General features: G+C 46.1%; 1 protein-coding gene across 2 annotated transcripts in view; it reads left to right on the top strand.

Moving 5' to 3' along the window:
• The first annotated feature begins 6365 nt into the window (after positions 1-6365).
• Positions 6366-27962, top strand: part of CD151 (CD151 molecule (Raph blood group)) — a 46322-nt gene continuing 24725 nt past the window's right edge. Inside the window, exons 1-4 of one of the 2 annotated variants that reach the window (XM_073658679.1) lie at positions 6366-6540; positions 19579-19700; positions 25997-26087; positions 26401-26592. In XM_073658679.1, coding sequence (XP_073514780.1) covers positions 26004-26087; positions 26401-26592 — 276 coding nt within the window. In that variant the 5' untranslated portion in view covers positions 6366-6540; positions 19579-19700; positions 25997-26003. The remainder of the gene's footprint in view (positions 6541-19578; positions 19701-25996; positions 26088-26400; positions 26593-27962) is intronic. The other variant, XM_073658678.1, reaches the window with a different exon arrangement.

The following is a 27962-nucleotide window of genomic DNA, read 5'->3' on the forward strand; positions in this document are numbered from 1 at the left end:
CCTCATCTATTGAGTCCGGCTGGCACATAGAGAGGTTTTTCTTTAGAGCTAGGACCATCCTGATTGGGTATACCTTGTCGCGGTGGGATGGCTTTTACACCTTTTTGATCAAAACAGTGTTAACTAAGTACTTATTACTTACATGTACTATACTTATTTACTGTAGGGTGTTTGCGCATTTGTTTTTATCTAGTTTAAGTTTGGCCACAGTGTGAATGTGCACATATACATTGCACTTATATCAACATGTGTTACAGCTCATTTCTTTGGTTTTGTTTTACTTTTTTTGTACCTTGTACATACAGGGGAGTGGTTCCCATTTTTTGGGCTGTGCATTTAGTCTATATAGCTTTCCACAGACAGATGTCTAAACAGTAAGTCCTGGGTCCTGGTCTGCCCCCATCTATCGAGGCGGGCTGGCACATAGAGAGGTTTTACATTAGAGATAGGACCATCCCGATTGGTTACGCCTTGTCGTGGTGGGATGCCTTTTACGTCTTTTTGATAAAAAATAGTGTCAACTAAGTACTCTATGTTACTTACATGCACTATTACTATTTACTTACTGCAGGGTAGTACCATATCCACTATGGATGACCCTCACCCTTTGGAACTTCTGCTTGAGAAGTTTTAAGTACTAATTTCAGACAGACTTAAAATACTTCTCTCTTCAGGAGCTGTATGGCTTTTATTTCTCTGTCCAGGAGGTGCTCTAATAACAATATAGACAGTGATAGCAAAGGACTTATAAATAATGCCGCAAGCAGAGTGCCCCCCATAAACATTTCAGAGTGACATCTCACAAAAAGTGCAAGCAAAGTGCTTCCCTTCAAGCCACCACTAGGAGGTGCTCAATGCATACTTATTCCATTGGCTACCTTTGAAATGAACATTGATTTCTATTTAGTGAGCTCCCCTTAGTGGCAGTACAATGTGCCGCACAATTCACCTGGGTGCTGTGCACATTGTGTATGATGATGGCACTGTGTAACATTATCTGACTGCCATATTTGCTACTTATCTCAACACTATTAAACTATAACTGTTTAGCTATTTCAGTGTACATAGAGAAATACCTCCCAACAGTCCCGGATCCAGTAGGACATTCCCCAGATTTGGGAAGCTGTCCATCTGCACTGGGAGTTTAAGGCTGTGTGCCCACGTAGCATTTTTCAAGCGTATATGCTGCGGAATTTCCGCAGCGTAAACGCTTGAAAAACACATGTATATCCGCACCCCATGGTCCCCAATGGGATTCCGCAAGTTCTATGCACATGCTGCAGATTTTTCCGCAGCATGTCATTTAATTTTGCGTTTCCGCTAGCGGAATTGCCTTTGTCCAATGCATAAAAAACGCAAGGCAATTCCGCATGTGGAAAACGCGTGATAAACGCGCGAAAAATGCGCGATAAACGCGTGCGGAATTCCGCATGCGTTTTTCCGGGAGAAAACTTGCATTTATGCAGCAGAAATTTTCTGCTTCATAAATGCAACGTGGGCACATAGCCTGAAGGTAAGTTATGGTTTCAACAATATCTGCTTTTTTTCAGACAATCAGCACCTGCTCCCCCACCAGCCTGTGCGCCCTCTGCCCTGCGGTCCTCACAGAGTAGTGGGAACAGGTCTGCTCCGCTCATTGTGGCAACGGGGCCAGGGGAGTATTATTTTTAAGGCATCACAATGTATGAGGAGCATATGGGTTATCATTCATTTGGGAAGAAAGGCACTGTGGAAGCATCATACTGTGAGAGGGGCACTATGGGGGCATCATAATCTGTGACTGTGAGCGGCACTAAGGGGGTTTCATAATCTGTGAATGGCACTTTGGGGGCAATATACTGTATGTGGGAGCACTGCTGGGTGCATTATACTGTGTGCAGAGGCACTGTGGTTGTATTATACGGTGTGCGGAGGCACTGTGAGGGCATTATACTATGTTCGGAGACACTGTGGGGGCATCATACAGTGTGCAGAGACACTGGCGTATTATACTGTGTGCGGAGGCATTGTGGGGACATTATTGTGTGGCCGCACTGTGAGGGCATTATACTATGTTTGGAGACACTGTGGGGGCATTATACTGAGTGCAGAGGCACTGTGGGGGCATTATACTGTGTGCGGAGACACTGGGGGCATTATACTGTGTGCGGAGACACTGTGGGGGCATTATACTATGTGCAGAGACACTGTGGGGGCATTATACTGTGTGCGGAGGCACTGTGGGCATTATACTGTGTGCGGAGACACTGTGGGGGCATTATACTGTGTGTGGGGGCATTATACTGAATGCAGAGGCACTGTGGGGGCATTATACTGTGTGCGGAGACACTGTGGGGGCATTATACTTTGTGCGGAGACACTGTGGGGGCATTACTGTTAGAATCTTTGTTGTTTTACTATCGGTCATCTTGTTGTGGTTTGCTGGCTTTTAGTCTTTTCCTCTGGTGCTGGGTTTCTTAGTCATGTGATCTCTGCACTCTTTATTACTCAGCACCTGGCTCCCATTCCCCGCTGGACATCAGTGTTGTTATGCTTGTGCTCTGGCTAAGTAGCCTTGTTAAGTTCTTTGTGCTTTGGACAATTGATTTCCTGGGACTTCTTGTTCCACCAGTTTTATTCCCTTTTATCTTCGTATCTGCAACTAACTTTTCTGTCAGGAGGTCTCCTGTTTTTGCTCCCAGTCCTTAGATCTTTTAGGGACCCCTTTCCCCTTTCTTCAGGTCTTCGTTTGAGTTCAGTGCAGGAGTTTCGGTGGGGCTATTCACAAGGAATAGGGCACCCACTCCAGCATAGGGTTAAGCTGATTCTCACTGCAGGGACAGTTTTTCCCTCCAATTCCTTAGTTCTAAGTTGCAGAACATAACAATTACACTGTGTGGAGACACTGTGGAGGCATTACACTGTGTGCGGAGACACTGTGGGGGCATTACACTGTGTGCGGAGACACTGTGGGGGCATTACACTGTGTGCGGAGACACTGTGGGGGCATTACACTGTGTGCGGAGACACTGTGGGGGCATTACACTGTGTGCGGAGACACTGTGGGGGCATTACACTGTGTGCGGAGACACTGTGGGGGCATTAGACTGTGTGCGGAGACACTGTGGTGGCATTACACTGTGTGTGGAGACACTGTGGTGGCATTACACTGTGTGTGGAGACACTAAGGTGGCATTACACTGTGTGCGGAGACACTGTGAGGGCATTATACTGTGTGCGGAGACACTGGGGGGGCATTACCCTGTGTGTGGAATCACTGGGGACATTATACTATTTTTGGGGGCACTGTGGGGGCATTACACTTTGTGCGGAGACACTGTGGGGGCATTTCACTGTGTGAGGAGACACTGTGGGGACATTATATTGTGTGCGGAGACCCTGTGGGGGCATTACACTGTGTGCAGAGACACTGTGGGGGCATTATACTGTGTGCGGAGACATTGTGGGGGCATTATGCTGTGTGCGGAGACACTGTGGGGGCATTACACTGTGTGTAGAGACACTGTGGGGGCATTACACTGTGTGCGGAGACACTGTGGGGGCATTAGACTGTGTGCGGAGACACTGTGGGGGCATTACACTGTGTGTGGAGACACTGTGGTGGCATTAGACTGTGTGTAGAGACACTGGTGGCATTACACTGTGTGCGGAGACACTGTGGGGGCATTATACTGTGTGCGGAGACACTGTGTGCGGAGACACTGGGGGCATTACACTGTGCAGAGACACTGTGAAAGCATTATACAGTGTGCAGAGACATTGGCATATTATACTGTGTGCGGAGGCACTGTGGGGGCATTATACTGAGTGCAGAGGCACTGTGGGGGCATTATACTGTGTGCGGAGACACTGTGTGGGCATTATACTGTGTGCGGATACACTGTGGGAGCATTACACTGTGTGTGGAGAAACTGTGGGGGCATTATACTGTGTGGAATCACTGGTGGCATTATACTGTTTTTGGAGACACTGTGGGGGCATTTCACTGTGCGGAGACACTGTGGGGGCATTTCACTGTGTGCGGAGACACTGTGGGGGCATTATACTGTGTGCGGAGACACTGTGGGAGCATTACACTGTGTGTGGAGAAACTGTGGGGGCATTACACTGTGTGGAATCACTGGTGGCATTATACTATTTTTGGAGACACTGTGGGGGCATTTCACTGTGCGGAGACACTGTGGGGGCATTTCACTGTGTGCGGAGACACTGTGGGGGCATTATACTGTATGCAGAGACACTGTGGGGGCATTACACTGTGTGCAGAGACACTGGGGGCATTATACTATGTGCGGAGACACTGTGGGGGCATTATACTGTGTGCAGAAACACTGTGGGGGCATTATAATGTGTTTGGAGACACTGTGGGGACATTATACTGCGTGCAGAGACACTGTGGGGGCATTACACTGTGTGTGGAGACACTGTGGTGGCATTACACTGTGAGCGGATACACTGTGGGGGCATTATACTGTGTGCAGAGACACGGTGTGTGGAGACACTGTGGGGGCATTACATTGTGTGCGGAGACACTGTGGGGGCATTATACTGTGTGCGGAGACACTGTGGTGGGCATTATACTGTGTGCAGAAACACTGTGGGTGCCTTACACTGTGTGCGGAGACACTGTGGGGGCATCATACTGTGTGCGGAGACACTGTGGGGGCATTACACTGTGTGCGGAGACACTGGGGGCATTATACTATGTGCGGAGACACTGTGGGGGCATTATAATGTGTGCAGAGACACTAGCGTATTATACTGTGTTCGGAGACACTGTGGGGACATTATTGTGTGGACGCACTGTGGGGGCATTATACTGCGTGCAGAGGCACTGTGGGGGCATTAACTGTACGCAGAGACACTGTGGTGGCATTATGCTGTATGCGGAGACACTGTGGGGGCATTATAGTGTGTGCGGAGGCACTGTGGAGGCATTATAGTGTGTGCGGAGGCACTGTGGGGGCATTATAGTGTGTGCGGAGGCACTGTGGGGGCAATATACTGTGTGCGGAGGCACTGTGGGGGCATTATACTGTGTGCGGAGATACTGTGGGGGCATTATACTGTGTGCAGAGACACTGTGGGGGCATTATACTGTGTGCGGAGTCACTGTGGGGGCATTATACTGTGTGCGGAGTCACTGTGGAGGTAGTATACTGTGTGCGGAGTCACTGTGGGGGCATTATACTGTGTGCGGAGTCACTGTGGGGGTATTATACTGTGTGCGGAGTCACTGTGGGGGCATTATACTGTGTGCGGAGGCACTGTGGGGGCATTATACTGTGTGCGGAGGCACTGTGAGGGCATTATACTGTGTGCGGAGACACTGTGGGGGCATTATACTGTACGCAAACACTGGGGGAATTATACTGTGTGTGGGGGCATTATACTGTGTGCGGAGACTGTGTGGGGGCATTATACTGTGTGCGGAGACACTGGCGGAATTATACTGTGTTTGGAGACAGTGTGCGGGCATTATACTGTGTACGGAGACACTGTGGGGGCATTATACTGTATGCAGAGACACTGTGGGGGCGTTATACTGTGTGTGGAGACAGTGTGGGGACATTATACTGTGTGTGGAGACACTGTGGGGGCATTATACTGTGTGTGGAGACACTGTGGGGGCATTATACTGTGTGCGGAGACACTGTGGGGGCATTATACTGTGTGCGGAGACACTGTGGGGGGCATTATACTGTGTGCGGAGACACTGTGGGGGCATTATACTGTGTGCGGAGACACTGTGGGGGTATTATACTGTGTGCGGAGACCCTGTGGGGGCATTATACTGTGTGCGGAGTCACTGTGGGGGCATTATACTGTGTGCTGAGACACTGTGGGGGGATTATACTGTGTGCGGAGACCCTGTGGGGGTATTATACTGTGTGCGGAGACCCTGTGGGGGCATTATACTGTGTGCGGAGACCCTGTGGGGGCATTATACTGTGTGCTGAGACACTGTGGGGGGATTATACTGTGTGTGGAGACACTGTGGGGGGATTATACTGTGTGTGGAGACACTGTGGGGCTATTATACTGTGGATGCACTGTGGGGGAATTATACTGTGTGGAGGCACTGTGGGGGAATTATACTGTGTGGAGGCACTGTGGGGGCATTGTATATGGTAAATCCATAGAAGCAGAAGGACTTCAGTAACCATAGAAATAACACACACACCATATAGAGCACATGCATTATTATATTTATAATAATGTATATATGTGTGTGTGTATATATATAATACAGTATACTCCTCAGTGTAGACTTGTGTCAGTCTTGCTGGTCACACTTAGTGCAGTGCTGTCAGTGAGCTGCAGGTGGCGCCTCCTCTCTAGCGCTGCACTTTGCACGAGTCCCTGCAGGGTTAAGCGGCGGGGCCGGCGGGGGTGTGGGGTGTGGTTTGCAGCCGCTGCCCTTCCTCTGTCTCCGGCTCGTCCTGCTCTCTGTGTCCGGACTCTGCTCGGGGTTTGGGGAGCTCTGCAGCCGCCGTGTGACCAGATACTGGGACCCTAGAAGCAGCGGGGAGACTCGGGGTGAGTGTGCGGCTCCGGGGCTTTATGTGCGGCTCAGACTGGAGCTGCTGTATGTACATATCGTATAGGAGGTGTATACCGCACTGTGTGTACAGGGATCAGAGCTGTACCTGGATTGCAGTGCCCACAAGTGGCCCTGATCTGTCACGTGGGTAGGTAAAGGGGCCCTTAGGGAATATAAGAACTCTGCCCATAGGGGTCTCTGCACAGGGGACTCTTATTACAAGGCTCCTCGTATAGTATTCTGATGGTAGAAAATACCAGCAGCTGTCATTTATGGGGGAACCCTGCTGTAAGTGATTAATCCTCCTGCAGCGCCCCTGCAGGGGAAATGAAGCATTGCAGCATGCAGATTGGACCGTCTCACTCTTGAGCCGCCTTGTAGATGTTCTTCACCCTTCCAAGTTGATGACGGTCCTACAAAATCCTAGGCGTGGGATACGGCAGTGCTCCAGCTGGATACGTGTGCGGAGGTCTCCAAGATCAGTGTTTAGTACATTGTTATTTAAAGAGACTGTCCTATGTTGTCACTCTGGTGGTCTCACTGTTGCTGGCCTGCTGTGATTGTGGAGGAGCCAGTGTATAATCAATGATGGGTTACTCAGCCACCATAGAAATCAATAGTATTTCATTAAGTGAATTGTTCACCAGGTGGTGTCTTCTTAGGATGAGGGGGATGTGAAGGGGGCTTCTGTAAGATCCAGGTTAGCATTGACATTATAGGTATACCTTCATAGGGGGCGACAGCGGGGGTGTGGATTTTCCTGATCTTCTTAGGGTGCTTCCACACTGCACTAAGTTACACGCTCAGTGGGCAAATGTCCGAAACCCCCTCATCCCACGCAAAATGGAATTCGGATGTATGCGTCGAAAGGGCCAATGGTGTCGGCAGAGCGGACATGCGCTCTGCCATGCCTCGCTTTTGTGTGTGTACGCCTACTGGAGGCGATATTTTTAGAGGATTTCTACAGATGAACATCCAGAATCTTAATTGCTGGGGAAAACTTTTTTAAAAGAACCTGACAATTGAGTAATGCTTCTCGAACCACAGGCGGCAAAAGTGAGAATCCGCCTCCATCATTTCAGACAGGTATATTTTATTAGCGACCTTTCAGAAAAAAACATTTTATTTATCAGCCGACCTGGGAGAATAGTCCAAGCGGCCTTTCCTAGACGCCTTTCCTCCACCCTGCTCTGCTTGAGTGACAGTTCCCTCCCTACATATGTATATAGAGGGGACTGTCACTCAAGAGGCGAGGAGCCACCGGGGTTTGACCTCTTGGACTAGTCACCCAAGCCGCATGGTCCCCGGCCGGCTTATAAATGTCTATATTTTATGAAACGCTGCAGCGTTATATCCCTGGCTATCAGGTTCACTTTGACATGAAAAAGTTTACTGCATCATTATTTTTCTCTTGGATGTTTAAAATACCAATAAGACTCATTATTCCAGTTTTGCCATAAAGCTAAAACCTCAGTCTATTTGTTAGGCCGTGTTCACACTTCTGTTTGCACGTTATGTTTTTGGAAAAGACAAACGCAATTCATGTATGAAAGTGATCTGTTGTATCAGTTATGTAGAGGGAAGCTGAGAGGCCCCATTCGTTGTTGTCGACTGATACAACGGATCATTTTATACATGTGAATGCTCCTACAATAGATAGAGGAACTCACCGTGTGAACAGAGCCATAGATAAAAAAACCAGGGTTAGATGGTGACTGGAGGTGCATGTTTCGACTGCTGTGTCTTTTGAGAAGGGGCTACTTTGTTGGGAAATTGACCCATGCCTACTTGCCCAGAAGGTCATATTGCCTAAAAAGTTGCATTATTAAGTAACAAGATAATTTTAAAAAGGTTTTTATCTATCATGGGGGTCCTGTATGCTGCTGATCGGTGGGGGTCCAGGTCCTGAGAATATTCCTACACAAGCTGCGTGCACATAGGAGAGTACAGGCTCAATAGTAAGTCTATGGGTGCGTACATTGCTTTCTACGTGCATCTCATGCATTGACTGATTGGTGGGGGTCTCAGGATGCAGGTGCCTACTCATTGGCGGCCCATAGTGTCCCCTATGATATATAATTTTTTTATTTTATTATAGGCTTTAAAATCTTCTGCTGCGTTAACTAGGTGCACAGGGAAATCTGCATCAAATTGGGCAAAATGCTGTAAATTTGACAAATTGCAATAGAAATCCTCAGCATGAATTGATATGTTGCAAATTGAAACCTTGACTAATATATAATGTGTGTGTGTATATTAGGAAAGCAATACAGGATACGGCTGTGTGGTCGGAGGCATGCTAGGAATGCTATGACACGTGACTGTCACTACAATGGCTGCCCTCAGGGCGCTCCTCCACGACAGGCAGGTAACAGCCAAATATGTCGCCTCAGGACGCGCTGAAGTCATGAAGGATCCTGTCCTACTCGCAAGTCATTGAGGCAACGTTATTATGTGAGGAGTATTTCATTCAGGTTTTATTAAAGGCATTTTTTTTTTTTAGAAAGCTTGATGTCCGATAGGTGATCCCGGAAACCAGAGAGTAGCTGTACGGTGTGATTCAAACCCATTAAGTACAAATTTGACGTCGGGAAAGAATTGGTGGTCCATATACTGTACCCCGACCTTGCATGGTGGAGGGCTCTGCTATTTTTATGAGGGTAAATGGGCCTGTACACACTGGGCTGCGTTCCCACAATGAGTTTTTGATGTTGCAGATTTTCTGCACCTATTGGGTTACATGTGTTTTTTTTCATTGCATTTCGCTGCGGTTTTAGTCTTTTTGGTGTCATATTATAAATAAAGTTTCTTTGTTTTTGATACTTCCTTGTATTTGGCTTTGACAAAACTTTATTGGCAGTCATGTGGGTATTATATGTGTTTTTTACTTGCAGATTTTTCCCATCTATAATGCAATTTTATGGGAAAATCCTCACATAAAACTCAGCGTGCCGGCGAGAGAAATTAACGTGTTTCAGATTGCAAAAATTCACCGCAGGTCAGTTTATGTTGCATAAAAAGAGCAGAGCGTGAGATCTCTATAAGTCCCATACACTTTGCTGGGACTGTACGGCACTGTGTTTTTTGTGCAGCGAAAATAGTCAAAAACTCATTGTGTGCACACAGCCTAACAAAGTGGTGGCCTAATGACCGCTCTCCTGCCTTGCTCATACACATGCACCTTCTGTTTGGTTGAGAATTCGTGTGTCTTCTATGGGATTGCAGAGTCCAGCCCTCGCAGGCACATTAAACTAACATCGCCCGATAGACGCTTTTCGCCAACACTCTTGTGTATGGAGGGCGCCAACTGATTGTCAGGTGAGATGTCCAATTTTTGACTGGCGATCACTTTGTTCTCCCGGCAATAGGTCACCAGCACAGACCAACAGCCATCTATTTGGTATGGGGCCTTAAAGGGATTGTCCAGGCTTGGGGCTCAAGTCAAGTATGTGATTTGCACCATTCGGCCTAGATGTGTCCGGCCTCACTCCATTCACTTGCATTGCAGTGACTGCACACTTGAACCACACGCTTAGACAACCCCTTTTAAGCTTATGTCAGCCTATCTTTCCTGAAAACAAAATGATTGAGTGTTTGCGGTACATTTCCACTGCCCAATCCTTATCTCCCACTACATGTTCTGATGGGGGAGAGTTGGGAGGGTAATGGCGGATTTGGCCAACTATATTCCAATGTATATTGGGACTTCAGAGGGTTATAGAAAGTTATCCCCTATCCACATTGGTGCTAACTTGCTGATTGGTGGGGATCCATCTACTGGGACCCCACTGATCCCATAAAGGAGTCTCTGACTGTGCATGTGCCCCCCTGGCATGTTCATTGTCTATGGGACTGCCGGAGATAACCAGCCGGTGGACTCATTCTTCTACATCTCATAGACAATGAAGGGAGTTGGGGCACGATTAATGCCAAGGGGACATTTCAAAGCCCTGTTCTAGGGATCGGTGAAGGTCCCAGCGGATCCCAGAGCTGGGTCCCCCACTCGTCTTACAATAAAGCAGGAACAGTCAATGAGCTACACAATCCTATGTTTTCCCATGGACATCATGTTATGGGACCACAGTGGCGTATCATAGCTGGCAGTGGTGATATATGACATCCATGGGGGATGATGAGGGCACCCAAATAGTTTTGCTCATGTTAAAGGGCTTGTCCAAGATATCGGACTGGTTTAAAAAATAAAATAAAAGGGATATTCTCCTTAACGAGCCCCACATTAGTCCTGTTTCACGTTGGAGTCTACTTTCTGGCCCTCTCTCAACATGGAAAGCTGGACATGGTGAGGAATGGCGGCTCATTCAGCCACTGGCGGAGGCTCGTCTATATCATGACTAGTGATTGGCTCAGTGGGCATGTACGGCCTGTGACTGGAGCGGGGAGGCGCTGGGGATGGATGAGGGTGACTATTAGAGGACAGTACAATGTAAGGACTGGGTGCTGCTGTAGTAAGATGTGGGATGTATGGCTAACACAATGCAATGATTCATCTATAGGTAAATGTGCTGAGGCATGTGCTGGCCGCCCCGGCCATGTTTAATTTGCTCTGGGCTCTAATATTCTAGTTGTCAGCTGATATCTTGGCGGTATTTGTCTCACAGTCAAGATTAGTTCTTTGTTCGTGAGCGCACAATACTTCACCTCAGCTCAGTCCAAGGTCCACTCATGTTTCACTTGCTGTGGGTGTGACGGGTATACTGCTTTTTTACAAGATTCAGGATACTAAGGCTAGGTTCACACTAATACACGACATCAGTGTTTCTGTCAGAATCCAAATATAACTTATATTCCGAGGGGAACACCAATGGAGTCACTGTGGACACAGTTTGGCCTCCACCATCTTTGTTGTGGTCGCCCATGCTGTGGTCCTCGTCATCGGTTCCATTTTAGGCTAAGTTCACCTGAGTGTGGAGGTGACTTCAGTCCATTTGTAGTTCCCTGTGCCCGGTGCATCGGTGTTGGGTGTCACATAGTCCTCTTGTCCTCAAAACGGAGAGAGAATATGCTGCATTTTTTTTACGAACATGCCCTTTGCCCTGGAATTGGCCCATTGAATTTTATTTCCCCGGAGCAGTACTTTGTGCATATGGACCGAAAATCTGATCATCTGGACTTTGTCCTAAATAAATATATAAAAAGTTGATCTGACTTTTCCTGTTGGACTGGATTGCTAGCATCAATTGTAATGTAAATGTCAGGCATTATTTTTGATAATTGAGTGTTTTTTTTTAATCTCTTCCCGCACTGTGCCGCACATTTACAATGCTGGGAAGTGCAGTAATGGCATAGCCTAAGGGCTCATTCAGACTTTCGTCATATTGGCTATGGAGCCGTTCACATGTCCATTATTTTTTCTTTCTTTTTCTGACCTTGTGGCTTAAAAAAAAAAATGTCAGTTTTTATCCAAGTAATGGATCAAAATTACCCGTATACATCCATGTTATCCTTGTGCTGTCTGTGGGTTTCATGGACAGCAGAAGGATAACCTCTACATGAAATCCATGTGCTGTCCATTTTTAAAATTGTAAAAGGTAAAAAAAAAAACACCATTGCAAAATTTTTCTTAAGTTCCTTCTCATACAAAAGATACTGGCGGATTCCGCATGGACACTGCCTGAAGAATGGACCGGTCACTTTTAGCTGCGTTGTGGCTTCTGAAGTCTTAAGTGGTTAAAAAAAAAGAGAGAGAGAAAAGACAAGAACATATGCACAGCAAGTCATTTTGGCATTGCAGTGCGTATGTTCGTTAATTTTGGCATTTCTTAACATTTTTTCAGGACAGCAAAATCTGCATGAAAATATGTTGTGTGCACATACCCTTATTTTTTTTGTAGCGTTTTTATGGTTGACGTTTTTTTACATGTCATTTTCATTTTTGCAATTTGATAAGCATTTTACCCGGGATTTTTGAAGTGCTACTTGTAGGGTTATGGACAAAAATGCTGGGGCAAAAAAAAAAAAAAATCTATATCAAGATTATGATGCGTTTTGCTGAAAATGCCATTGAATCCAAAAACATCACAATTTATTTTTTTTTGTATTATAGCCATCTGGCCGCAGTGATTTAGCCAAAATAAGTTAAAAATATTGCAAAAAAAAAAAACCACAGCAACACACGGTGACTGCGAAATGAGTGCGACATGACCACATCATAGGAATAGTCACCTAATGAGAACATTGCTGCATGTCCCCCAGGTCTCCAGGATTTCTCTCTGTATAGGGATTTGCTGAGGCCAGAATTCCTAGATCTAATTAATTGCTGAAGACAGAAAAGCCAAGGAGTGATGTTTGTATAGCTGTAACCCCTTCATAGCCAAATGGGGGTGGTGGAGTAGAGAAAAAGGAAGAAACTGCAGCACAGAGCAAGCAAGGAAAGCAAATCGGATTCCATATAGCGGAGCCGTGTGATGGGTGATATTGCATAGTACAGTATAAAGCAGGGATGCCCAAACTCAATTACACAGAGGGACAAAATTAAAAGCTTGGACAAAGTCAACCTTGATATTTACCGTATTTTTTTTTAAAAAAATGTCTACACTCGAGGAGGTTTTTCCTTATCAAATATAATGATGAACTTTTTCATATGGAAACAAACTTAAAGGGGTTGTCCCACAAACAAAGTCCAAATTTTGCTTTATGGCTATATGGAGGATAAATTAATTGGTGTATCTATCTTTAACATATATTATTCCAATATTTTATTCTATGTAAGAGGAGGAAAAAGAAATGGCCTAATTTAAATATGTAATAAGAAAGGATAAAAAACCGTATAATACCCCCACAGTAAATTCCTCCACAGTACCCTGCACACACATGGTATGGTTATTTTGTAAATGTCATCCCCAAACAGCCCTCCATACAGAATAATGGGCCCCACATAGTCCTCCCTACAGTATAATGGGCCCCACATAGTCCTCCATACAGAATAATGGGCCCCACATAGTCCTCCATACAGAATAATGGGCCCCACATAGTCCTCCATACGGAATAATGGGCCCCACATAGTCCTCCATACGGAATAACGGGCCCCACATAGTCCTCCATACGGAATAACGGGCCCCACATAGTCCTCCATACGGAATAACGGACCCCACATAGTCCTCCATACGGAATAACGGACCCCACATAGTCCTCCATACGGAATAACGGACCCCACATAGTCCTCCATACGGAATAACGGACCCCACATAGTCCTCCATACGGAATAACGGACCCCACATAGTCCTCCATACGGAATAACGGGCCCCACATAGTCCTCCATACGGGATAGCGGGCCCCCACATAGTCCTCCATACGGGATAGCGGGCCCCCACATGGTCCTCCATACGGGATAGCGGGCCCCCACATGGTCCTCCATACGGGATAGCGGGCCCCCACATGGTCCTCCATACGGGATAGCGGGCCCCCACATGGTCCTCCATACGGGATAGCGGGCCCCCACATGGTCCTCCATACGGGATAGCGGGCCCCCACATGGTCCTCCATACGGGATAGCGGGCCCCCACATGGTCCTCCATACGGGATAGCGGGCCCCCACATGGTCCTCCATACGGGATAGCGGGCCCCCACATGGTCCTCCATACGGGATAGCGGGCCCCCACATGGTCCTCCATACGGGATAGCGGGCCCCCACATGGTCCTCCATACGGGATAGCGGGCCCCCACATGGTCCTCCATACGGGATAGCGGGCCCCCACATGGTCCTCCATACGGGATAGCGGGCCCCCACATGGTCCTCCATACGGGATAGCGGGCCCCCACATGGTCCTCCATACGGGATAGCGGGCCCCCACATGGTCCTCCATACGGGATAGCGGGCCCCCACATGGTCCTCCATACGGGATAGCGGGCCCCCACATGGTCCTCCATACGGGATAGCGGGCCCCCACATGGTGCTTTCCATACGGGATAATCGCGGGCCAAATATATTCACCCTGCGGGCCAGATTCTTACATATGTGGCATATGCACATTGATGCACCTGTATTACAGATACATGTATGAAGGGCAGAATTACAACACTGGACGTTACAGGACATGAATCTGTAGCCAGAATATTCATTGTAACTCCACTTTGTGCGGATGCCAACCTGCCGTCCATACAGCTAGCACAGGAAATGTGAATCACCAGGAGAAATGAATCATTAGCTAGCATCAGGTCATTTCTGTTGGAAAATTCTTTCATGCATACATTGTCCACACACCAAACAATTCACACAATTCCTGCTCCTTTGAGACTAGAGTTACAGAAGATTGTTCCTACCAGCTAGGATTGTGTGATTGTGTGCAGTTTTTCAATATAATTGCAATTTCTCCGCTTTCTGTCGCCCAGTTGGACCCTTTATTATTTATCACCAATAGATAGAAGTCTGATCCTGATCATGTACCAGACACAAGGGACTCAACAGACCCCCTAGAGAAGACGGAGAGTGCTGGATGTTAAGTAATTGTCATTAGTCGCTTCCCACATCTTCAACATTAGTTCCAGCTTCTTCTACTGCCGGATTAGATAATCACACAATATATATTTTTTTGTATTTCTATAAAATCTATATGTTCCATGAATTTTCTCACCTCACCTCGCCTCAGTCCCTGGTGTTGTTGGGGACATATACAATCAGGTCAGTTTTAGTAAAGTTATTAAAGCATACCTGACGTTTCAGAAGATCTTGCAGCAGAATGAAAGCTTGCCTTGCCTCTCTCTCCATAGAACCTTTTAAGCACCAACTGTCATTATCTACCTCAGTAATAGTAAAGTCTGTATTCACTAAAGACAAGATTTGACCCTTCAATTGAGAATTTTGAGTGCGAATGATCAGTCCAGGAGGAGAAAGAAGCAGATTTCTCTGATAAGATATATAACAAAGTTACTTATATAGTAGTAATTTGCTGGCAAATAGCTTTTAAAGGGGTTGTCCGGCCTTGGCGTACAAGTATGCTATTTGCATACCTGCGGTCACGTGCCGACTAGTCGTGCGTGACCTCACTCAATGCAAGTGTATTGAGCATGGCTGGACACACCTAGTCGGAATGTGGCAGGAAGTGTGCAAATCACATACTTAGTCACATGACCACTTACTACCAGCACCAGAGAATCCTCACAGTGCCAGTGATGTGAGGATTCACAAGTCTGCAGTCACATGGCTTGACTGTAGACTTGTACCCTAAGGCCAGACAACCCCTTTAAATCATATTTTAGTGGCTTACTTAATTTTATCCTTGAAGCTGCACTTTAAGTTATATTCTCTCTGCAGTTGATTACTTCCAGTCATCAGGTCGGTGCAGGGAAACGTTAGTCACGGCTGACTATTCTGTGAGTACCGCTATAATCTCTTCTGCACATTCATACCCTGCTATGTAGTGTGTGCACAAAGAAAGCTGTCAATCAGTGTGCTGGGGAGCGATTGCAGTGAGTATAACCACTCCCTACAGCTGCAGGGAGGATATACCTTTATTTTCTCCCTGTGGCCGCTGCTCCAGTAAGGCAGGCATGATTTATACACTAGTAACCTGCAGCTTTCCTCTATATCTGCAGGTAAATGGTGTTTTTGCATGTGACAGGTTGCCTTTAAAGTAATTCTCAATTCAGATCCCCGCTGCATTGTCTTACACTTGCGTGCGGCTCGGTCACGGCCGGTTGCAGTGATGAGCTACCGCCGTCCGGGATGCCTTTTTTTTTTTTTGCACATCTCCTCAAGGAACCCGGAATTTTATAAAGTTATTTTGAGTGCGATATATATTTTTATGCTGAATCCCTTTGTACGGAATGGCCCGGCAGACTACGTCATTCCGTAGAGTAATATTTGCCCAACGTGGGCACTTTTTTTTTTTTTTTGTCGTCTTTTCCTATATAAAGGATAAATTTGATATAAAGAACATTGTGTGAATTCAACTTCAAACTTTTCCTTCCTACCAGGAGAAGAATGTGTCAGTGAGGAGGTGGCGGAGCGGCGTTGTGTATGCCTGGGTAGTGGCGTATGCGTGCATGCTTCTCCTCCAGGACGAGGGAGGCAGCTGTGCTGGCAAGCCTGTACCTGCACCATATTGTCTGCACGGTGGGCCTGGCAGCAGAAAATCACAAAGGCACATAATGTGTTTTTGCAGTTCCTTTCCTTGCTTTTCCCGTTGGGTATCCGCCCAGCTCTCTCCAGCTGCCCTCTGCTCTCTTCCTTTGGCTTTGTTATCTCATTGCCCTTCTCCTATCGCCTCCTCTCTTATTTTCCTGTTGTCTGTGTTTACTTTTCATAGTTTTCCTTCACTTTCTCGCCCCGGTCCTTCATCTACGACAGTAGATATTCACACCGCTCTGTCTGTGTACTCGGCACTGTATACATTGGGGAACAGCCAGAAAAGCAATTTGTATTCTGTTCATTAAATGTAAAATGCAGCTGTGTCCAAAATTAGAAGCTGCTTGAAACATGGAAGAGAATGATGGGAAAACGTCAGTATATGAAGAATGAAACCTCCCATCCCGATCAGTTACGTGCGATGGGTCACCTTTGCTTCACGCTTATTCTATGGCTTTCATAACTACATGTCACTAATTCCATTCTCCTGCCCAGTCTGGCCACGAATCGAATGACATGTGGTACCATCGGCTATGCCACCAACGCAGAGTCTCAAGCATAGGTCCTACCCTGTCTGCGTCACACATTGTTATAAGAATATATTCCATTATGCATCGTTTTATGGCAATTAAAGTGCACATCTGGTCCAACAAATATATCCGCAGTCTATTTGCAATAGACTTCTCATAAATATGTTTCCTATTACTGTCACTGGAAGTCTAATAGAAGAGAATATTTTAGTAACTTTCCATTCTTCTTCGTAATTTTAAAGATCAGATGAATGTTAATTCCCACTATGAATTTTTGGCTAGTTTGTAGTTGCCCATGCTGTGCCATCGGTGTGTGCCGTTGTGTCGGGGTGTTCAGGCCGTGCCTTGCCATCAGTGTGTCTGTCGGGGTGTTCAGCCCGTGCTGTGCCATCAGTGTGTGCGCCGTCGTCTCTGGATGTTCAGCCCGTGCCGTGCCATCAGTGTGTGTGTGTGTGTGTGTCGGGGTGTTCAGCCCGTGCTGTGCCATCAGTGTGTGTGTGTGTGTGTGTGTGTGTGTGTGTCGGGGTGTTCAGCCCGTGCTGTGCCATCAGTGTGTGTGTGTGTGTGTGTGTGTGTGTGTGTCGGGGTGTTCAGCCCGTGCTGTGCCATCAGTGTGTGTGTGTGTGTGTCGGGGTGTTCAGCCCGTGCTGTGCCATCAGTGTGTGTGTTTGTGTCGGGGTGTTCAGCCCGTGCTGTGCCATCAGTGTGTGTGTGTCGGGGTGTTCAGCCCGTGCTGTGCCATCAGTGTGTGTGTGTGTGTCGGGGTGTTCAGCCCGTGCTGTGCCATCAGTGTGTGTGTGTGTGTGTGTGTGTGTGTGTGTGTGTCGGGGTGTTCAGCCCGTGCTGTGCCATCAGTGTGTGTGTGTGTCGGGGTGTTCAGCCCGTGCTGTGCCATCAGTGTGTGTGTTTGTGTCGGGGTGTTCAGCCCGTGCTGTGCCATCAGTGTGTGTGTGTCGGGGTGTTCAGCCCGTGCTGTGCCATCAGTGTGTGTGTGTGTCGGGGTGTTCAGCCCGTGCTGTGCCATCAGTGTGTGTGTGTGTGTGTGTGTCGGGGTGTTCAGCCCGTGCTGTGCCATCAGTGTGTGTGTTTGTGTCGGGGTGTTCAGCCCGTGCTGTGCCATCAGTGTGTGTGTGTCGGGGTGTTCAGCCCGTGCTGTGCCATCAGTGTGTGTGTGTGTGTCGGGGTGTTCAGCCCGTGCTGTGCCATCAGTGTGTGTGTGTGTGTGTGTGTGTGTGTGTGTGTGTGTGTGTGTGTCGGGGTGTTCAGCCCGTGCTGTGCCATCAGTGTGTGTGTGTCGAGGTGTTCAGCCCGTGCCGTGCCATCGGTGTGTGTGTGTGTCGGGGTGTTGAGCCCGTGCCGTGCCATCGGTGTGTGTGTGTGTGTGTGTTGGGGTGTTCAAGCCCGTTCCATGCCATCCGTGTGTGTGCAGTCGTGTTGGGGTGTTCAGCTTGTGCCGTGTGTGTGTGTGTGTGTGTGTGTGTGTGTGTGTGTGTGTGTGTGTGTGTGTGTGTGTGTGTGTGTGTGTGATCCCTGCAATTCAGGTTTGTGCTTAACACTGCAATAGAAGTAGGCTTACAATTTTTTTTTAATACATGAAAATTACTAATCGAATGGGGTAAAACCTGACAACTGACCAAACTCTGATGAATAACACTCTGTGTTTTTATGTAAGAGTAAAATCACGGCTATCTGAATGAATCCTAAGTGATCGGCAGATACTAGTGCGCCGTACATTTTCAAGCATGTTGATTCATAAAACACGTCTCGTAATAAGCCTGGTGTCTACTATTATTGTCTTATGTTCTCAAGTGCCGGGAAGCAGACAGACGTAGCCAGGAGCCTAGATATTATATGCACGAGAAAAACATCCAGCCCATTTTTTGCATGCTGATATATCATCTGCCATTACTCCCTCTTGACTGCTCTGACTGTAAAGAACCCTTTCCTATTTAGCTGCCGGAATCGCCTTTCTTCCACCTGTAATGAGTGACCCTGGTCCTTAGTATAGTCTTTGGAAGGAATAAGTCATGTGCTAGTCCTTTGTACTGACCACACATATATTTGTACATGTAAATGAGATCCTCTCTGAAACGTCATTTTACTAAGCTAAACAAGCTCAACTTTTGCAACTTCTCATCATGAGAGGCCTCCATTCCATATAATAATTTAGTTTCCGCCTTTGAACTGACTAACTTCTGAATATCCTTTTTAAAATGTAGCGCCCCAAATTGGATCCAATATTCTAGATGTGGCCTCACTAGTGATTTATAGAGGGGTAACAATACATTTAGGATCATGGGATTTTATTATTTTTATGCAACCTAAAATCTTGTTTGCTTGACATTGAGAACTGCTGCTTAACTTACATGTAACTAGAATTCCTTCTTGAAATTCCAAGTGTCCGATCCTTCTCTCCGCAGACATCATCTGAAGGAAGAAAGTGTGGGCTGCTGGGAAAAAAAACTAGCTGATTACCGGAGTGTTGAGAACCAGACCGTGTGATGAGCTGACCCCTTTAATAACGACATTCCTATCTAATCCTGTAAGCACTCCCAGCAAAAACTTATTCCCTAAAGGTACCGTCACACTAAGCGACGCTACAGCGATCCCGACAACGATACGACCTGTCAGGGATCGTTGCTGCGTCGCTATGTGGTCGCTGGTGAGATGTCAAACAGTCAGATCTTCGCAACGATACGTCGACCCGTAGCGACCTGTATAACGATGCAACGCAAATGCACGCCTATGTGTCGTTGGTAAGGTGTCAAACACACCGATGCATGCTACCCAGCGGGACCTCAGCGATCAAAAAAAGGTCCAGGCCATTCCAACACGACCAGCGATCTCACAGCAGGGGCCTGGTCGCTGCTAAGTGTCAAACGTAGCGAGATCGCTACTGAGGTCGCTGTTGCATCACAGAACTTGTGACTCAGCAGCGATCTCGCTAGCGATCTCGCTTAGTGTGACGGGGCCTTAATTCCGCATCAGTGTGTGTTGGGCAATGATGATGTGTTAAACTACTTATCAGTTGTCCTCCTTAGTCCCAGAGACGTTTCGATCCTTTTTCACACCAAGTGACCGGAACCAGTTCAGTGGTGGTAGTGGTATAGTTGGGCACCTCCCAACAGTACTATACTGCAGACAGCAGAGAGCGTACACCGACACTGAGCACCACTGAGCTCCTGCAGTGTCACTGTGAAGGTGTCAATCAAAAGGTGACAAAGGGCTCAGCATGCAAATTGTGGGGGTATAGCAGTGCTCTGAGCCTTTGCCCACCCCAAGGATACACCAAACTTCCCTCATTTCCATATGAAATAATTTTTTGTTGCAACTAAACTACTAAAGTCTATATCACAAATATGACCTTTATAGGGACCAAGTCGTCCCATACCTTTTATAAGTAGTTTTATTAGCGTTTTGAGGGTGACTGATTCCCCCCCCTTAAAGCTCCCCGAGAGAAGTGCAGAATCAGATAGCAGTGTGCAGCACTACATGACATTTCACCAGGAGGCCCCTCTCTATTTTTGTATTTTATTGCTATTCCCAGCTCACACAAGTTTGCATGTTCCTATTTTTGGACTTCCCTTTCGCCTAAGTTATTTTCTTTTGTGCAAATTTATATGTCTTTTTGTGACACACAAAATGACCTATGCAGAAAGATAATTGGCTGATGCAACAGAAAATCGATGTACGTATGTTATGCAGCATAGCGGCCATTTACCCGGAGTAAACCACTTATAGGTTTTACAGTGTAGACCCTTATTTTTCAAGACTTCTGCCCTTCGCCCTGACCTGGATATCAACTTCTGGACCAAATCCTGACTGACTGACCCATTCTTGTCTAACCAGTGCTTGGAGTTTATCACAATTTTTCTTTTTTTTTTATTATTTGTCTTCCCTCTTTTTGAGGATTGACCACAGGTTCTCAGTGGAATTGAGATCTGTGGAGTTTCCTGACCATGGACCCATAATTTAAATTTTTTGAAGTTATCACTTTTGCCTTGTGACACAGTCTGCATCGTTCATCACCAAATTGCTCCTGGATGGTTGGGAGAAGTCGCTCTTGGATGAGGTTTAGATACCATTCTTTATTCATGGCAATGTTCACTCCATGGATGAGAAGCCTCCACACATGAATGGCCTCCGAATGCTTTACTGTTGGCATAACACAGGATTCTTGATCACCTTTTCTTCAAGATATCCCAAACAGCCTGAATATTTTTTCAACAGAGAAAATAACTTTACCTCCGTCCTCTACAGTCTAATCTCTGAATTTTCTGCAGAATGTCTGTGTGTCCTTGATGTTTTTCTTGGAGAGAAGTGACTTCTTTGCTGCCCTTCTGGACACCAGACCAACCTCCAAAAGCCTTCGCCTCTCTGTGCTCTGACACCTGCCTGCTGCCGTTCCAGAGCAAGCTCTGTACTGGTGTTAAACTGATCCTGTAGCTGAATCCTATTTAAGAGAGAGCCTGAATAAAGAACGGTATCTAATGATCATCAAGAGCAACTTCTCCCAACGATCCAGGAAAAATTGTGATCAACTCCCAGCACTGATTAGACAAGAATGGTCAGGACTTGTCCTTTATTTGCACCCATGGATGCCCTAGTACTTTTGATTGTTCTGTGTGTTGAGAATGATTTTGTGCATGCACACAAGGTACCTGCCAATTTTACTTCTATAGAACATAATCAGCCAAAATGTGTATTTTAAATGCGTGGCATTGATCCATCTCTCCTGGGTGTGCCAGTCACCTCCAAGTGGGCACCTTCTGGGTGTGCCAGGTATGTACAGCTGGGCTTCACACATTGTTTCCTTACCTTGATCTGCATGTATCAATTCATGTAAGAATGATGTATGAGTTCATTGTATGGCAACATAATGCCAGGTTTGTACCATTTTTCTAACCGTGGCGGCATTGCACAAAGAGCACATTGTTACGTGATCGTACATCGTGGTCCTCGGTGCCCTCAACAATTCTTTTTCTGTATGCCAGTCTCTGTGCCAGAGTTGCCTCTCCTTTTCCATGTCCGCACACAAGAACTAGTACAACAGGCTTTGTTCTGTGTAATGTGCGCAGTCGGCAGGAATGTACGTCTTCACCGGGTGATATTGAATGTCAGGAATGGAAAGGGGGGAGGATAATAGATTGTGCGACTATTTACCCATCGGAGCCAAAATTTTCCTACCAGACACACACAATCATAGCCGAGGCCTTATTATCAGGAACAAAGTGAGCCACTCATAAGTTATGAGAAAAGTCATTTGCCGAGACGATACTTCTGCCCACAGACGTTGTCACGTTGGATCGCTGGTGGGAAATATGGCCAGACAAGGTTAGTAACATAGTTTAACATAGTTTTTAAGGTTGAAGGAAGACTAAGTCCATCTAGTTCAACCCATAGCCTAACATGTTGATCCAGAGGAAGGCAAAAAAAAAAAAACATGTGACAAACACCAAGCTCCACATTGGGGAAAAAAATCCTTCCTGACTCCATACGACAATCAGACTAGCTCCCTGGATCAACGCCTTATAAAGGAATCTAGTATATATAACCTGTAATATTATACTTTTCAAGAAAGGCATCCATGCCCTTCTTAAATTTTAGTAGTGAATCACTCATTACAACATCATAGGGCAGAGAGTTCCATAGTCTCACTGCTCTTACAGTAAAGAATCCCCGTCTGTGATTATGATTAAACCTTCTTTCCTCCAGACGTAGAAGATGCCCCCTTGTTCCCGTCTCTGGCCTCAGAGTAAAAAGATCAGTAGAAAGGTCTTTGTACTGTCCCCCTCATATACTTGTACATAGTTATAAGATCACCCCTAAGCCTTCTTTTTTCCACAGTAAATAACCCCAAGTGTAATAACCTGTCTTGGTATTGCAGACCCCCCAGTCCTCTAATAACCTTGGTGGCTCTTCTCTGCACCCGCTCTAGTTCAGCTATGTCTTTCTTATACACCGGAGACCAGAACTGTACACAGTATTCTATGTGTGGTCGCACTAGTGACTTGTATAGAGGTAAAATTATGTTCTCCTCATGAGCATCTATGGCTCTTTAATGCATCCCATTATTTTATTTGCCTTTGCAGCAGCTGCCTGACACTGGCCACTAAACGTGAGCTTGTCGTCCGCCAATACATCCAGGTCTTTTTCAGTTAGTTTTGCCCAGCGTTTTACAATTAAGCATATAATTATACATTTTCTTTCCTCTGCCCAAGTGCATTACCTTACATTTATCCCCATTAAAGCTCATTTGCCATTTATCAGCCCAAGCTTCTAGTTTACATAGATCCTCCTGTAATATAAAATTGTCCTCCTCTGTATTGATTACCCTGCAGACTTTAGTGTCATCTGCAAATATTGAAATTTTACTCTGTAAGCCCCCTACAAGGTCATTAATAAATATGTTAAAAAGAAGGGGGCCCAATACTGACCCCTGTGGTACCCCACTGTTAACTGAGACCCAGTCTGAGTGTTTTCCATTAATAACCACCCTTTGTTTCCTATCACTGAGCCAGTTCTTAGCCCACATACATATATTTTCCTCTATCCCCATTGTTCTCATTTTATGTATCAACCTTTTGTGTGGAACCGTATCAAAAGCTTTTGAAAAGTCCATATACACAACATCCACTTGCTTTAAGCTTGCAGCTTAATTCCCTGAAATCATCTTTAAGGACCTTGCACCTACCTCTAACTTTGTCATTTGTGCCAATGTGCACCATGACCGCTGGGTCCTCACCAGCCCCTCCCAGTAATCTGTCAACCCGATCAGCGGTGTGCCGGACTCGAGCGCCAGGTAGGCAGCACACTGTTTGATGATCCCTGTCTTTGTGACAGATTGCCCTATCTGTTCCCCTAATAATTGAGTCCCCCACTACCAGCACCTGCCTGGCCTGCCCTGCTCTCCTATTTCCCTCCTTACTGGAGCTGACACTCCTCCGGCTTTCAGGGGACATGCCTTGCTGCAGCAGTGCTACCCCTGTACCGTCACCCCCCCCCCCCTCATCTGCCATTGTTTTTAGCAAGTGGTAAACCAAAAATCAGCATGACTGCCACATGTGCCCACACGGCGCCTGAAGCTGCACTTGCCACGTATGCCCAAACGGCGCCTGAAGCTGCACTTGCCACGTATGCCCACACGGCGCCTGAAGCTGCACTTGCCACGTATGCCCACACGGCGCCTGAAGCTGCACTTGCCACGTATGCCCACACGGCGCCTGAAGCTGCACCTGCCACGTATGCCCACACGGCGCCTGAAGCTGCACCTGCCACGTATGCCCACGCTTCACCTGCAGTTTGATATCATGCAGTAGTCTACTATATCATATCGGTATAGGTCCCATATGAAGGTCTACGCATCCTTTTCCTTATACATGTTGCAGAGGTTAGTTCTTTATGGCTACGTTTCTCGATGGGATTAAGTATGGCGTAGAGTTCTTGTTTCCCTTTTTACTGGCACACACACTCTGCTGTTGTACTTAAAGAGATATTGTCTCTTGAGCAGCACACAGCATTCCAGTCTCCTTCCCTTCCTGGTTTCTGGCAGGGCGGGCTCTCCTACTTGAGTGACAGTTCTGGTGAGTAGCAGAGCAGTAGTATTAGTAGAACTAGAAAGCGCAGCACAAATTCTGCTGTAACACAATCAGGTATCAGTGTTTTTGTTATGAGTCTACACTGTTCTCACTATATTTATGCAGAGATAACAGGGCATTTTAACAAGCGCACAGCTTCGGACAGTGAGAGCAGTGAGTGGCAGAACTGCTCTGAAAGCTGCAGGGCTGGTGATTTTTGCAAGATTTATAAAAGTCTTGAGGGAGATGTGTAGCTAACTGATGTATATAAATCAGTTGGCTGAACAGAGGTGGAAAGGATGTTAGGAGTTAATTCCTCTCCTGTAATGTACCTACTGAGCACAATGGGTCTGAGCAGGCACTAGTGGCCTAACATGGAAACCAGCTGTACACTATGAAAGATAAAAGCTCTCAACTAAAGCAATTTAATAACATGAGAATACCCATTTAAATTCGATTTGTCCTCAATATATTCTGTTTGGATTGGATTAGTAGTATAAATTCTTTATACTATGGGAGTGGTGGCCATGTGCTGTCTGGTCTTGGATTGTGAATGTCTTTGTAGCAGACAGATCAGGACAGCTGGAGTGACTCACACTGGGATATAGTGAATCATCGGAGAGGTAACCGGCAGAATTGTTGTAATAATTCATGTATTTATAGGTCTGTATGTGTCACTGAGAAATGGCATACTTCTCCACTGAAGTTCATCAGGAAGGAGGAATCTAATATTTGTTAGAGGTTGTTCACCTTTTAGAGAAACTTTTTTTTATTTATTTATACCTAAATGCATTATTTTGGTCTTAAAATTCTTCTTGCTATTGGATTTCATTATACATTTTGCACCGTTTGGATTGGCTTTTACAGCCTGTTTCCCTGTGCATTCAACTTTTGATGTAGTCTGTGGTCATAAGTCAGTGTAGAGGAGCTCAGAAAAAAGCAGACAAAAGATCTACAAATTCCCTTGTCAGAGAGCTTGCTGATGGATTCTCAGTTAACTCATTCTGCAGTCAACGATAGTAAGTGCAACCCAGAAATAAATGGTGCAACATTTTTAATGAAACCCTATTGCCAAAATTATTTTTTTAAGCCTGTATAAATGCATTAAAAAAGGCACCAACGGTAGAGAACCCCTGTTATTTGCTGGCCATACTAGTGCTATGGACATTTTTGCTACTGCACTTTATCTTTTATCCTTTATTTTGTGTACACAGCTATCAATTTCTAGGCTACTAAATTTCTTATCATTTGTGTTTTTCAGAGTCATCATGGGCGAGTACAATGAGAAGAAGGAGACCTGCGGGACGATATGTCTGAAGTACCTGCTCTTCACTTTTAACTTCTTTTTCTGGGTGAGTGACTTCCATTCTCTACCTCCATTGCAAAAATTAGTGACCCCCTGGGATGAAATTGGTCACCCCTGGAGGCATCATACTGGCTGCGCTTTCCTTTGTATCTCCATTATTGCAGCTGACATGGTCATGGCTGCTTTGCACTGTTCTCATTTACAGACACTTGTAGCCCATTGCCGAGGTTAGTGGCCATGACCAGACAGTGCAAATCCATGGCCTTATGGAACGAGATAATTGTTGTGATGTTTCACTGCAGTTGCAGAAAAAAAACTTCTAAAATTTCTAATTTTTCTCTTTTTTTATATATATTTAGTTGGCGGGCCTGGCTGTCATGGCTGTGGGAGTATGGACACTGGTCCAGAAAAGTGACTACATCAGCCTTCTACCATCCAGCATATACGCTGCTACTGCATACATCCTCGTCATCGCCGGAGCTGTTGTAATGGTGACCGGCTTCCTCGGATGCTGCGCGACGTTTAAGGAAAGAAAAAGTCTGCTCAAAGTGGTGAGTATATGGAAGAGGAGGTTGAAGACCTGGCCATCAAAGGGATCTGAGTACTTTGCCAACTATGCCATATTAAGGGCACACTTGCCAAGTGGTTAAAATACCAGGTCAGTGCAGACAAGTCCCAATGGTATATGGTGGCGGGAGCTTGGGTGCAAAATACGGATGAACATCCACTCTCACTCCTATCATCCATGAGGGAGTAGATGCTTATAGAAGGTGCCAGTAGGGTACCCGACATGTACCTGGCAGCCTATTGGTTATGCCCACCAGTACTCACTCTCCCTGGCTTTAAGGCAGATTTGCACAGCTGTAATTTTTCTGCACTGAAAAATCAGCTGCAAAATCTTATATTTTACCTGCTGATATTGATGTGGATTTAGATGCTGATTTGTCACAAGATTGATGCTCATCTGCGACCACTTTCCAGGCAAATCCACTTGTATGACAGGAAGATTTTGTGGTGGGTAAAACATAACTTTTGTGAATCTAGAATCAGCACTTTTGTGGGGTGCACTAGAGGGGTGCCGGACAGTCCGACGGATCTGATAGTATGGAAAACCGAGGTACAGGCTGTATGGTTCTTGATGGGCTCATCACTTCCCATCCATACACATGTATCGGAGAGGAATGTTGGCACAGCAGACCAATATTGTAAAAGTGCTTTTACTCAGACCCAATGGTGCAGAAATGTTTTACAAGCACAGTTTGGGGTATATAACCCTTTGTGCAAGAGATGGGCACTTTATCCAAGCCTGGACAAGCACTTTCTCTCCTCGCCTCCACAGCCAATATTCATGTCCATTATTTCGTCTCCTTCTTCCAAGAGCCATAACTTTTTTTTCCCGTCAATATAGCCGTATGTACTGAAAAATGGGGGGACAAAAGTTCCAAGTGGGATGAAATGGTGAAAAAAATATCAATAATACATTGTCATTTTGAATTTGCATTTCAGTGACTTTTCTCCTGTATGGAGCTCATAAGACAGATTTATTATATACTTGCTGTATTAATAGATGTAATTTCCCCAGCTGGCTGTAGGATGGAGTATTGCTATGACGTGGGGGGTCTGGACAGGCGGCATTTGTTATGGGGTATAGAAGTGTGAGTGTATTTACAGAGCGAGCCTGTACCCGGAGCAGGTCTGTGTAATGCCGGTGTAATGTCAGGAATGTGGTGGTCCGCCTGCCGTCCTCCCCTCCCCGTACACAACTGGCAGTCACTTTCCTTCTGGATGCTTTGTGTGTTAGGAAATTGCACTGCCACCTAGTGGTAATAATCGGCACAATGTGGCGCCACATTCTATTTACATTTTTGCACTTTTAAAAATATATATATAAGCGTCTGTGTGCAGACTACTGGCCCGTGCG

Source organism: Phyllobates terribilis, unplaced genomic scaffold, assembly GCF_046119375.1.
Source record: "Phyllobates terribilis strain yellow unplaced genomic scaffold, ASM4611937v1 Scaffold_13__5_contigs__length_258822181, whole genome shotgun sequence".
NCBI classification, from domain to species: domain Eukaryota; kingdom Metazoa; phylum Chordata; class Amphibia; order Anura; family Dendrobatidae; genus Phyllobates; species Phyllobates terribilis.